The 14531-nt window shown below is 33.6% G+C and overlaps 1 protein-coding gene across 1 annotated transcript in view; it reads left to right on the forward strand.

Annotated features, from left to right (window-relative positions):
• LOC105479543 (bone morphogenetic protein 5) overlaps positions 1 to 14159 on the forward strand; it is a 123211-nt gene extending 109052 nt beyond the window's left edge. Inside the window, exons 5-7 of the mRNA XM_011737547.3 lie at positions 7326 to 7402; positions 8714 to 8824; positions 12158 to 14159. Of these exons, the coding sequence (XP_011735849.1) occupies positions 7326 to 7402; positions 8714 to 8824; positions 12158 to 12307 (338 nt within the window). The 3' untranslated portion in view covers positions 12308 to 14159. The remainder of the gene's footprint in view (positions 1 to 7325; positions 7403 to 8713; positions 8825 to 12157) is intronic.
• Positions 14160 to 14531: the final 372 nt, after the last annotated feature.

Raw genomic sequence — 14531 nt, forward strand, 5'->3', positions numbered from 1 at the left:
GTTGGGACTCTCAAAATAAATGCTGTACTGAAAATACTGCAATGCTGCACAAATGAGAATATTTCTAATCCACATACTTGTGACAGTAACTAATATTAAAAATTGCTATCTGTGACCTGAATCGTGAAAAATTTTGGAAACCCCTCCTGAAACAAGTATTTTGATGCATATAATATGTTGTTAGCTAGCTCTATCTATACATTTATCTATCGTCTATCCATCATTTAATATGACTTCACTACTTACTAGTTGTATACTCTTGCACAAGATAGGTTACCTCTCTCTGACTGTTTCTTCATGTTTAAAGTGGGAATGTTAATTATGCCTGCCTTGCAGAGCAGGATTACGTGAGTTGTGAGGATTAAATGAGTTATTACATATAACTAATATAAAATAGTGGTACATGGTAAATGCTCATTAAGAGTTGAACATTATAATGGCTTTTATAGAACTGGTATGCAAAGAGTTCAGACTCTTACATCAGAGAAAACTACAAGTTCACACTCTCTCTCTTATAAGTACCCATACCTGTGGTCACGGGATTTCTTATCTTTGGATACTCTAGAAACAAGGGAAATTTTAGAGTCTTTAACCTAATTTGGCTAATCTATATTAGCAATTAACTACACACCTTAAAAAAGACTTGCCAATAGACATTAAGGCATTGTGTCTGTTGTCAAGTTTCTCTCTAGGAAAAATTCACAGGGAGAATATATCTGGGTATAATTTCTTATAAGTAATATTTATTCAGTATTAAATAAACTCCCATTATATGCCAGGCACAACATTATAAAACTATATGCTATGTACTATATTAACTATATGGCCCAAAATACTACATGAGGGACTTATCTGAGAACAAATAGACATTTTCCAGAAATACAGACATGGATGAAACCATTTCAGATTGTAGAAAGGAAAGGGCTCTACAGTTGTGGAGCCATGAACCATTTTCAAATGGCTGGGGGATGCATGTATTTTTATGTGAGAGGACTGTGATATCAGTTAGGAAATTATTCAGGGGCCAAATCATAAAGAGTAGGGTATGTGATGATAAGGAGCAGTGATGTCTTTGCATAGGCAATTGGACAAAGAAGAGCCGTAATCAGATATGCATTTTAAAAAGTTAATTTTGGCCACAGAGTGCAGAGTGGAATGCCAAGGGTGGAGACAGAAAACTCAAATAATGATTAGGAGTCTAGTATAATACTCCAAGCAATGAAGATCATAGATTGGAGAGAGAGATGTAGGAACCAAAACACATGGGATAGGGCCAGCAGGGGTTTGAAGAGGATGGATAACCCAGCACTCTGGAGAGGGGAGTGTTGAGAATAAGTGGAATGTGTAGGGAAAAGATGTAGCTATAAGCCAAATTGTTAGATGTAGGATGAGGCTGACCAAATGCCACAGGAAACAAAGAAAGCAAAAATAATAAAATGGAGCCTCCTTGGGGAACTTCAATACTGTAAGTATAGGCAAAGGAGAAAAAGGAATTCCATAAAATAAGCCAAAAGAATATCATCAGAGACGTCAAAGAGGAACAGGGGTAAAGTGTTACTTTAGAATCTAAGGTTACCAGAAGAAGACATTGAGGAAGGAAGAGGCAAGCAAAAGTGCAAAGGGCTTCCAACAGGACACCTAGATTAAGTAGTGAAATTGATCAACTAATGGGGCTTTGTGGATCCACTTAATACAGGATCTGAGGGGGAAAAATGAAAATCAAGAAGCTTACTAAATTTTCTGTCCTGGCCACTAGGTGACTGATGGTCCTATTAACAAAAATAGTGAATACTGAGTGTGAGGTCAGAAGTAGAAATAGTGAGCAGGAGGCATCAGGAAACTGTCCTTTAGAGGTGTCTGGCAAATTCAGGTTTGTGGATAGATTTTTATATGAAGGAGCTCTAAAGTGAGGACGTTAATTACATGATCCACATGGATACTTTGCTGAGCAGAGTTATGCAAACACATTAGAGAGTTATTTTGTGGTGTTTTGTGTCACACGTTGGTACCTACAGAAACACAAAATTGTGTTAATATATCTACAAAATAAACAACAGTAATTACTACTGGCTTGTGTGTAAATTCAAGTGAATAATTCACTGGGTATAGAAGATAATGATTGAGCTAGAGCAACAATAGCATTTTAAAGCCCCTTATCTTTGGGTAGGATTGTTATTTATTTTTGGGTTTATCATGAATTTTTCTACCCCCAAGATCATATAAAAATTCATATTATGATAGTACCATTCCTGCTTTTTCAACTCTTGTACTTCATTCATTTGTCATTTAAAATTTTTATAAATAAATTAAGGTCTTCTGTCCTGATGCTTTAGGTGTCAACTTCCTTTTTCCCTTTTTCTCTCTGGGAAATAAGAGTGAAAAAACTAATATCTCCTCTTTTGCTTTGAAGCAGCAGCATATCATATTTGGCTCATTTAAGCTGTTGTCATGGTTAAATGTTAAATTTTATTTCTAATTTTTATTTGCTTTTATAGCTGTATCTGTGTTTCATCCCCATAAGAAACTAATACTATGTTCTGAAGAAAAAAAAATGGTGTATGAAGGTTTTTGTACTTGATTGTCTCTTGTCCAGTTCACAGAAAGTCTATCCCATGTTTATTTGTTTTTGTCAGTAACTATTATGCAGAGCTTTGAAAGTCTATGCAGATTTCAGGAATTTGTTTTCATTGATACATAATAATTATACATATTCATGGGGTACATGCAATATTTTGATAGATGTATACAATGTGTAATGATCAAATCAAGGTAATTAAGATATCCATCACATCAAATATTTATCATTTCTTTGCATTGGGAACATTCCTAATCTTGTCTTCTAGTTATTTTGAAATGTAGAATTAATTATTGTTAACCGTTGTCACCATACTGTGCTATTGAACACCACAATTGATTTCTTCTGTACGTTTTTTAAAAAGCTGTATTTTTTTTATCCATTAGCCAGTTCTTGTTCCCCTCTTTCTGCTACCATTCCCAGCTTTTGGTAACCACCATTCTACTCTCTTATCTTCATGAGATCAATTTTTTTTTTTTAGCTTACACATATGACTAAGAACATGGGATATTTGTCTCTCTGTGACTGGCTTACCTCACTTAACATCTTCCAGTTTCATCCATGTTGCTCTAATTGACAGAATTTCATTCTTTTTATGGCTGAATAATAAGCCACTGTGTATATGTACCACATTTTCTTTATCCATTCATCCATTGATGGACACTTACGTTGCTTCTGAATCTTGTGAACAGTGCTGCAATATGGGAGTGCAGATATATCTTCAACATATTGATTTCCTTTGTTTTGGATATATACCCAGCGGTGAGATTGCTTGATGATATGGTAGCTCTACTTTCACTTTTGGGAGGAACCTCAAAAAAATGGTTGTATTAATTTACATTTCCACCAATAATGTACTAGTGTTCTTCTTATCACATTCAGGATTTTTTGTGTGTTTTACCAACTTTTACCTCCACATATTTATTTTGTTTTTCATGATTTTATTGTAAGACAAAAAAATTAAAGAAAATCAAACTAAAGATTAAATTTATACACTATCTAGAAATTGACCATAAAGAAATTTGCACAAGTATTTAACGATATTTTTACTATTTTGGCGTTGGCTTCCTAACATTATTACCATTAAGAGACAAAACAGAGAAGTATTATTGATAACACCTGCACTATGGATAAGACGTGTTGGTTTACTTTTTCTAGTGTTGATTGTAGAACATTTTAATAATTTATGCCATGACTTTTCATTTGTAGGCAGGTTCATTAACAACAGAATTATATCCATTTCATATTAATCTCCTAAAGGCTGCCCATCAGTATTTTAAAAGACATAAATCTAATTTCCTTGCCCTTCCGCCCACAGCTTGTTCTGCCAAGCATTTAGAGTAAACCTAACTGCAGGCTTTTCTAGTTTGGGTACAACATTTACTTCACTCACTATCCATTAATTTTTATTTCTGACAGAATAAGCATATGGTCCTAATGCTCTATGAAATCAGACTCTTGGAACCAGATTCTGTTATAAATTTCATTGCTTGTTACATTTATATGATGTTATATTATATACATCACTTAGCCTGCATAAAAAGACATATATATGGAACAGATATATTTTGACTTTTAGGTTTTATTTTCTTCATTTTTTATAAACATTGAATTCAAATAACTATATTTGTAGTTTATGGCTTTTCATATAAACATGTATGTGTTATTGGCTACAATGTTATTCATATTTAATATTTTCAATTAAGACAAAGACGAATAAATATTCCCATTATTATCTAATGCAGAGTTGGAAAAAGTAAGGCCCAATAACCAAATTAAGCCTATCATTTGTTTTTGTATGACCTACTAAGAGTGGTCTTTCCATTTTTAAATGTTTGCTTGGAAAAGAAGGACAATATTTTGTAGCATGTGGAAATCATATGAAATTCAAATTTAAGTATCCGTACGTAGATTTTTACTGGAATATAGCCACACCCATTCATTTACATATTGTCTATGGTTGCCTTTATACTACAGCAGCAAAATTGAATAGTTGCAAGAGGGGGGGACCACTTAGCCTAAAATATTTGCTCTCTGTCTCTTTTTTATTTTATTTTTTTAATACTTTAAGTTCTACGGTACATGTGCACAGCGTGCAGGCTTGTTACATATGTATACATGTGCCACGTTGGTGTGCTGCACCCATTAACTCGTCATTTACATTAGGTATATCTCCTAATGCTATCCCTCCCCCACCCCCCCTCCCCACAATAGGACCCGGTGTGTGATGCTCCCTTTCCTGTGTCCAAGTGATCTCATAGTTCAGTTCCCACCTATGAGTCAGAACATGCGGTATTTGGTTTTCTGTTCTTGCGATAGTTTGCTGAGAATGATGGTTTCCGGCTGCATCCATGTCCCTACAAAGGACATGAACTCATCCTTTTTTATGGCTGCATAGTATTCCATGGTGTATATGTGCCACATTTTCTTAATCCAGTCTGTCACTGATGGACATTTGGGTTGATTCCAAGTCTTTGCTATTGTGAATAGTGCCGTAATAAACGTGTGTGCATGTGTCTTTATAGAAGCATGACTTATAATCCTTTGGGTATATCCCCAGTAATAGGGTGGCTGGGTCAATCTGTCTCTTTAAAGAAAAAGTTTGCTGACCCCTTTGGTCCAAGGCATAGCTAACATTTTTTTTCCCCTATTTTGTATACCAAGGAGTTTGTGAAATCAAACCAATAGTAGAATCAATTATTTCTTTTCTCTAAAAAGGATCGAGGAAATTTATCCATGTCATGTTTAGTGCTAAAGTGCATTTGTCCGTTACCTGAACAAAGTTAGCTCCAAGGGAGATATTTCCCTAAAGAACCAGAATGTAGAGTGTGAAATAAATCCTCTCTCCTCCATTTCCCATTATCTACTTATTTAATCTGTGATAATGAAGTTAATTGCATAGTAGGAATAAATAACCTAGAAGAAAAATACCTTGATTTCAAAATTTAATCATTAGCTTGTTTTCTAGATTAACATTAAACAAATAATTACTTGAAGTAATCATGAGAGGTAAGCCCCTCTATGGTGGGCTCCTTTGATCTCTAATGTGCCTACACTTCTGTTAGAGGTTGAGGGTAATTCAACTGGAAGGTGACACTTGAACAAAAACTGTGAAACAAATTATTTTTTAATTTTATTTATTTAATATTTTATATTAGAAATAAAGTGGACTAGTTTTTCCAATGTTTGTACAAAATGTGAGCAAACCTCAGATAAGACAACAATGAAAAATGTTCCATAAATCTCTGTGTTTCTTCAGTGTTTTACTTTATTCCAGGTGCAAGATTGAAATTCTGCATTTATATTTAATCATTTAAAACAATTATAAAAAGTTATGGGTATTTCAGATTACATTCCAAAATATGTAATGATAGTATTTCACTTGCCTCAAATCCCTTGTGGAACACTCTGAGAAATTTGTCCATTAACTCCTCAGATACTTTTTTGAATGTTTATTGTATGCCAGGCACTGTTCCTGGCACTAGGGATACATCAGTGAGCAAAACAGAGCTAAACAAGATTCTTGCCCTTGTGAAGCTTATATCTTAGTAGGAGGAAACAGACAAGAAGCCATGCATAAATTAATGAAGAAATGGCATAGTGAAAATTGAGATGGGAAAACATCAGAACAAAGTGAGAGAAATCAGGTGTATCAGGGTGAGAGTTGTAATATTAAAAGGGTAGTGAAGGCCTTGTTGAGATGTTGCTTAAGCAAGGACATGAAGATGCAGGAATTAGCCATGTAGCTATCCAGGGAGAGGGACTAGTGAGAGAAAAGCCTCTAAAGTGGGAGTAAGGCTGACTGTGAGTGAAACAGCAAGAAGGTGTGATGGCTGGAGCAAGGTGAAGGAGAAGAAGAGTGACAGGAAATGAGTCAGAGGGATAGTGGAACCAAAATGTAGAGAGCCTTATAACCACTCTTAGTGATATGAGGACCATAGAGGGACTGGCAGGGAAGTGATGTAATTAGGTTTACTTGTTAAAAGGTCCACTTGACTAGTTTGCTGTAGAGGAGCAAGAGCAGAAGCCAGGAGACTAGCAATGAGGATATTGCAGTAATTCATGCTGGAGATGATGGTGGCTTGGACCAAGACCAATTATTAAGGGCATGAGAGGAGGTGCATTTTGGACTTAGTGAAGATAGTGTGTGAGATTTTCTGATGGATTGGATGTGTAAATGAAAGAAAAAAAAACAGAACTATTTTGATTCTTGTTTTGTTTTGGTTTTTATTTTTTAACCCAGGCAACTACCATCAGTCAAGAATGAAGTCTACAGGTGGACAGGATTTTGGGGGGGATGATTAGAAGCTCAACTTGTGGTAGATGTTAAAAATTATTGCACAAATATATATGTGTGTGTGTGTGTGTGCGTGTGTATGTATATATATATATATGAATATATTAATTACCCCTAGAGTATGAATGAATTAATAAGTATTCGTTGAGCAGATGGTACTCAGTGAACGACAGACACCACACTCTGCCCTGTGAAGCAGATGGCCTAACAGAATCCTTGTTAGAGCTTCATAAGGTAAATGGTATTGTCTACATCTCACAGAAGAAGAAACCCAGGACAAGTAACTTGACTGAAGTTCACATGGTTAGTAAGTAGTTCTAGCTTTAAGATTGAAATTCATGTTCCACAACTTCAAATAAAACCCCTTTAAAAAATCCTACCAGTGATCTCACAAAAGAAATATTAGTATATCTTTAAGCAACCATTTATTAAAAATGTGGTTTTTATCTTCAGATTATAACACAAGTGAGCAAAAACAAGCCTGTAAGAAGCACGAACTCTATGTGAGCTTCCGGGATCTGGGATGGCAGGTAAGAATTTTCAGTCAACTTAGGTCCTTTTTTTCTGAATTGTCATAAATCCTTAGTAAGTCATAGTCTTTGGCAGTAAATTTCCAAAATAATACCCAATGATTTTTGACATGACCAGTTAGAATATGGCTTATTCACTTTATTTTCATTTCTCAATTAACCTTTTACCATTGAAACATGATTAGTAGGTTTCAGAAACAAAAAAACTATGTTGAATAAAACATAGAACACTAAGATATTTAGGAAGAAAAAAAAAGTGCTGTTGTTGAAATATTACAAACTTTTAATTTTATGATAAATAGAAGATTTGTTCATATTAGTATAAGTAACTCCACTAAGCCTCTGAGGGTCTCCAACTATTGGGCTAGGAAATAGAGCCCTCAACTATAATGTCCCTGTCATGGGGAAGATGACAGACATTTTTTTTTCTTGCACTTAAAAATGTATTGCTATCTTTAGATGGCATATTGAAACAGGATGAGGAGGAAAATTTCACCAAAGTAATTTTTGAATGGCTTTATATGGTGACAGTTTAAAAAGAAATGTTAAGGTTTCTCCTAATATTTTATTACAATGGATTCTCATATATCAGTTCTTGTATTGAGAAATACTATTAAAATGTAAATATATTCAAAATTTATGATAAACTTTCAACGTGAATAACTCAAGAATTCTTACATTTGTGCCAAATTTTATTTCTCTGTGGGAAAAATATCAAGGCAACCATACATGTACCAATTATTTAGCTTCCCGAAATTTATCATGTTCAGTTTTTAGGAATTTGCTCCAATTCATTTTTTCCAAAGAGACTATAAAGTTAATGAATGAATTGAAAGAAAAACAGCATGCAGAAAAGATATTAAGGCTTTAGGATGTTGTCAGACTTATAAAACTAAGAATGATTCCTTAAGAAGTAATGAGAATAATCTCAATTAACTTCTCCTTTTTCTTTTGGGTTCACTTGAACTTTCCAGACTTCATCATTTCCTGTTTAAACAATATTTAGAATGCTATTTTCTTATAATAGTTTTATTCATGCGTACATGTTTAATACATACTATGAATATCTTACATAACTACCTCTTGGGAGTAATTAGAGAGGACAATTTCTTGTGAAAATATTTATACTTTTGTCCTAAACTTCAGCTTAAAATTAAATTAAAGGGTGTGGGGAAAGTTATTCCATTAGAATAACTGTTGGACCAGGAATGTAAACCTATTCAGATACAATATATTTCAATAATTTTTAAGAATTTTTTTTTAATTTTTACTTTGGTGATACTATTTTTTCTTGTTTTGTGTGTGTGTCAGGACTGGATTATAGCACCAGAAGGATACGCTGCATTTTATTGTGATGGAGAATGTTCTTTTCCACTTAACGCTCATATGAATGCCACAAATCATGCTATAGTTCAGACTCTGGTAAGCTTTGTTTTGAAGGATTAAAAGTAGCTTAGAATGCAAGCATATTAAAAAAGTTGTTTTAGAGGAAAGCATCTATTTACAATTTTTAATGCATTATTTTATCTTCTCAAACTCATTTGTTTCTTTTTAGAGCTGAAGTAACAACTGTGGGTATAGTCAGGAAACTCAGGCTGGTTTAGAGTAATCCCAATTACACAATGGAGAAGGATTCAGCTAGGAAAATTGGAGTAATAACATGAAATGGTCATCTTGAACTGTTTCTTCATTAACTGTATGACTAAGCACACAGGTTCCCCGGGGCTGTTTCTAACCTAGCAATTCATTAGTAATCATTGCAAAAACACTGAGTAATAGCTGTACTAAATTTCATCTGTGGGTTTTTAATTATTTAAGAATGTTCTGTAACACACTTTGGTATTATAAAAGTTCTTCAGTGTAGTACACAAATGGGCAACTAATTGACATTTCTTATTGTTCTTCTCCTCCTTCTCCTGTAATCTTTAAAGTAGAAATTATACTTCCTTTTCTTTATTCCTTACTCTCAGAAACTTAACAGTGATTAAATCTCTAATAATCTAGGCTTACTTTTATGAATAAGGTTCTGAAAGGTTGACTTTATTAACTGATTGCATTCTACCTAACGAGCTCGTGAAACCTTTTGAGAGTCTGATGTACCTCATAGTATCTGACCTATTGATTTGGCAGAGGAACACTCTCCAGAAGACTAAACGAGAGGCTCCTAGCAGACATACCAGACTATGTGATATAATTTTAAATCAATGTTTGGGCTAATATAAAAATTTTAAATTTTGTATTTAAGAAGAATGGGAGAGAACACATTATTTTAGAATCAAGGCTTGATGGGAGTGGAATTAATTGGTGGATGCCAGTAAGAGAAAAGTAGATAGTAGAAAAACCTATCTTTGTGGCTGAAGCATATTTATGGAAAAAGAAAGAATTACTCTTAAGATTTGTGAAGATTTAACTCTCTATAAGCTTGCTAATTTCCCCAACAATTAATTTAAAATTTAAAGCTGAATTAAGGAGTGGCCTAGTTTCCTTCTTAATAAACAATCATCTATATGAACTGGCAAAATCAAATACTTGAATGACTTGATATTTACTGGCATCTTTATTGACTTCATAAAATACTACAGAATAGCTAGACACCAAAACATGTAATCTATAACAACTAGAGCATGAACATTATCAAAGACTGGAAATAACCTTGGGCTAGAGGGCAACAAAGATAAAGCAAATATTTTTAAAGCAATTTATAAAAATTCTTCTTTTTATTGATTCATGACCAGTGAGAATGCCTACTTTAGTGCCATATACAAGGCATAGAGTAAATTTCTGGGAGGATTTTAAAGTCTGATATGACTTCACCTTTGCTATCTGTAAATATAAGCTCTCTTTATATGGAATACTGTTTCCGGGAGTATGGAAGTAGGTAGGCTTTGCAGGGATGGATGTTTTGCATTCAAACTTCTACCACTAAAATGATTTCTAAGAAGTTAACTTTTCTCTTTGTATATGAGAATTCATGTTGACATGAAAGCATATCAGATAAAGAATGCTGTTGTTTCATCCTATGAAGAGAACTTCAAGATCACTGTCTTTCTGTAAGGTCGTAGAATAACTCCTATCAGTTGAAGTAATGCTACTTAATTTCTCAGAAAGTTCTTTGCCTCTTTTTATCATCATTTCAATGACTATGAAAGCAGACTTTTGTTTCCTTAGATATGGATCTAATGTATCAAAGATTCACTCAGGCTAAGCAGTGCCTACTTACTGAAAAATACCATTTGTCAAATACCCCCCCTTCTCTCATTTTTTCTTTTTTAAAATAAATAAATACATATGTTCAGCTCTTATGGCTGTAGTAAAGTATCAAAAAACAAACTTAAAAAAAAGTGACACAAACTTGGAACAAGAGTCTGCTCTGTATCTCCACCCTGGGATGTAGGACATAAGTCATAGCAAAACTGGAGCATACCGGGAAGTTTGACTTTTTTTTTTTTTCTCCTGGTGTTGTGCATGCTTTATGTTTGTTCTGTGAAGGACATGAAACAAAAAGAGAGAGGAAAGTATGTTTGTGACTAATATATTAAGAAACCATTCAAGAACAATCCATTTTTTTTTCCCGGTAGACTGCCAAGGCCATTGAAACAGCGGAATTATCAATCATGTATGTGTGGGTTATGGAAGATAAAGCTGATGAAGGAAATAAGCTGCATCAGAAATTTGTAGAAAATATCCAACATTTAGTTTTGTGAGGTCTTAGGAAATTTCAATGTCAGGTCACCTCATTTTTCCTGCTGTTTCTGTCCACATGCAAGGCTCCTATATCATTTCAGCCAGGACGTTGTACAGCCAAAACCGTAAGAGGTTGTATTTGCTTTTTGTGGATCCCATAAGACTCATCAGTGGGATTTCCCATAAACTCCTCTGGGGGAAGGGCCAGAATAGGTGGGTGGGAAAGCGGAGAACTGTGTTCTGGCTCTTTGCTCAATTATTTCAAATCATAGGCAGACTGCCAGTCTGATCAAAATTATTATCAACCCTTAAGCATTTCACTTTCCATGTACAGACACCTTTTTAGGCTTCTGGGGAGGTGGATGTTCATTTGTAAAGCATCTAGGCCCTTTGCTTCTGATTTAGCTTAGCCTGCTTTTTGTCAGTTGTCTAGTGGGCAGGCAAGGGAGAAAAAAGTATATGGATATTAAACTCCAGCCAATGTGATAAAAAAAATTCTACAAAGAGCTGAAATCATTGCTTAAAGGCAAGTATTGGATTATATGTGGATTTTATTTTATTATGATTTTTATGCTTCTTTTACCATGGAAAATTAAGAGTTGGCATAAAATGTGTGATTTATTGTTTAATTTTCCTTTTAAAAGGGAATTCTTAGATCCAAATCTTTCTGCAACTATGTGTCTTCATTGATTTTTTTTCTTATAACTTCCATATTCCTCATGATAAGTATAGAAATAGTCATTTCAACTAAAAGCAACAGACTGCTAGTTGCTGTGTTCTTTCCCTAGGAAAACTTCCACTGAATATTCTATAGAGGAAGTTTTCTTTACTTGGTGAGATATTTTTCAAGGTTCAAACACATAATTGAAATGGGTGGGTTGATTCCAGGTGTTAATGCTTAAGAACACATCTTTCAGTCCCTCACCCTAGTCATGGAACATAAATGGGAGAAGGGCGATGAGCTTAACGGTGTGCCTGATTTTGAGTGATAAAACAAGCATATCATTTTAAAACTGTAAGAAAATGTGTATTTTATTTCTTAATAAAACACAACTTTTTTTCCTTTCCCAGGTTCATCTGATGTTTCCTGATCACGTACCAAAGCCTTGTTGTGCTCCAACCAAATTAAATGCCATCTCTGTTCTGTACTTTGATGACAGCTCCAATGTCATTTTGAAAAAATATAGAAATATGGTAGTACGCTCATGTGGCTGCCACTAATATTAAATATTGATAATAACAAAAGATCTGTATTAAGATTTATGGCTGCAATAAAAAGCATACTTTCAGACAAACGGGGAATTTCCTAAAATTAGTCTGGCTCATTTTGACTATTTTCCTAAGTACAATATCATGTATATAGTCATTTTTATTTATTTAAAGGTATATATTCTCTTTTGTGGATGCTTTATCAGTAAAATTTATAGGCCACTACATTATACAATAGATCATCTAGTCTAATTTTCAATGGGTTATGCTGAGTCCATTCAATTCCATTTCAACATTTTTTTCGAATACAATTTTATATAATTTTCTGAGATTAGACAGAACTCCTTTGACTGTTTAATATTGTGGAAGGAAATTGAATAATTTATTTATATTGTGCCAATGAAAACCACGATAGGATATTTATTTAGAAATAAGACTTAAAAAAATAACAACCCAAACAAAAATGCTTGGATAAACACAATTTCTCTTTCAGAGTTCCTGCTTCATTAGATAAAGTGAAATGTTGAACTGGATTTGAATAAATAAACAGTAGGCAGAACATAGAAGCTGAAAGATTGCACATAATTGTTTTAACTGTTTGCTTTAATAGAACTGGTGTAACTGTAGGAGCATGTTCCTTTTTGGCTTGTGGATTGTAGATTTTGCAAAGAGCTCAAAGCTTCAGAAGACAGGCTTGAGCCTGTGTCCATAGCTTTCCAAGTTAACACTAACTGTAGTACAACCTTCTTACCTCAGATAAATCATATCTGCCTATTATCTAGAACACTACTGCTGCAGATTTTTTTTTTTTTTTTTTTTAGATTTAAAAACCTAGTCCGAAATAAATAAACATTTACATGGGCTTCACTTTCCTCCCCACGGGCAGGAGTCACTGCATGCATAAAATGTACAAGAGCAGAAGATGCCGACAGAACCATTTTCTTTAACTCTCCTTTATAACTGAGTTTGCTGATTGATGTGATGCAAGGGATTTTATTTAGAAGTAAAAGCTCTGAAACTGAACCGGAGGAAATTGCCAAAAGTCCCAGAATGGCTTTGACAGAATTGCCATTTCTGAAGAACAGCTGAAATTCATTTTTCATATCTTTGAGAGTGAGCTCAATGAAAACCGTATTTTGTAAAGGGATTCTGTAAACCTTCTTCCAAGCACAAATAATTCCAAACAGGAAGGTTCTGGGGCGGGGGGTTATGTGGGTGTGTGCATGTGTGTTCTTCCCTCTAAAATTAATTTATTTTCTCTATCTATTGGAATGCCCTGTAAGGCCTTTCTTTAACACACACTGACTTTTTGAAGAATGATCTTCAGAATGAGAACTTGCTATTTTATGGTGACTCTGTGGTTAGGCTTATTTACAGCTAATCTAAAATATTCATAAAGCACCACTTATTAATCATCCTTTTGGATCTTTCAAACAAAACTTAAAAGTGTCTTCAAAAATGTTATGGCTTTGTTTGTAATTCAGGTATATTAAAATGTTGTTTTGAAATACAGTTTATCTTAAAGAAAATTTGACAGTAACTATATTAATGGGGACGTTAAGTAATATATTTTTGATTAATGGTGTACCATTGAGAGAATAAGAAATGGAAGTCTATTATTTTATTCTTTAAATGTGCTGTTTAAATATATTTCCATATTTTAAAATAAAACAGATGCTAATTTCTGCTGTTCTTGATTTGGTTCTTTAAAAGGAATACAAAATGTAAGTATGTCATAAATTGAGACTATAAGAATATTTATCAAATGCAAAGTGTGGATCACATGATTCTTTGTTGTTCTTAATTGCTAAAATTGTTTTTTGTGTTGTTAATTATCTCACTATTAAATGTGCAAAGCAACAATCCATGAATTAAAGATTTTTCTTAATCTGTTCAAACAACAAATTTTAAAAATAGCAAAAAAAATTAGGATAGGGAAATACCTCATTTGTTCTTTTTCATATGAGAAGGGAGATAATTGGCATCAGTGTTTTTGCATTTTCTAGAATTACCTATGTGTATAATATGCACATATACTCAGTCACATTATTTTCTAATAACTATTACAGTAAACTCTTAGTATTAACTTGGTGATACCCAAGCTATTACCAGAAACCAGAATAATTTGGCCTATTTTAACAGATCTTCATTCAGATCTTTTTAGTTTGTTAATGATGTACTTGTTTTTTTGATTATTTTTAATTTTTCTGCTTTATACTTTTTTTTATTCTGTAAA

This window comes from Macaca nemestrina, chromosome 5, assembly GCF_043159975.1.
Source record: "Macaca nemestrina isolate mMacNem1 chromosome 5, mMacNem.hap1, whole genome shotgun sequence".
Classification (NCBI taxonomy): Eukaryota; Metazoa; Chordata; class Mammalia; order Primates; family Cercopithecidae; genus Macaca; species Macaca nemestrina.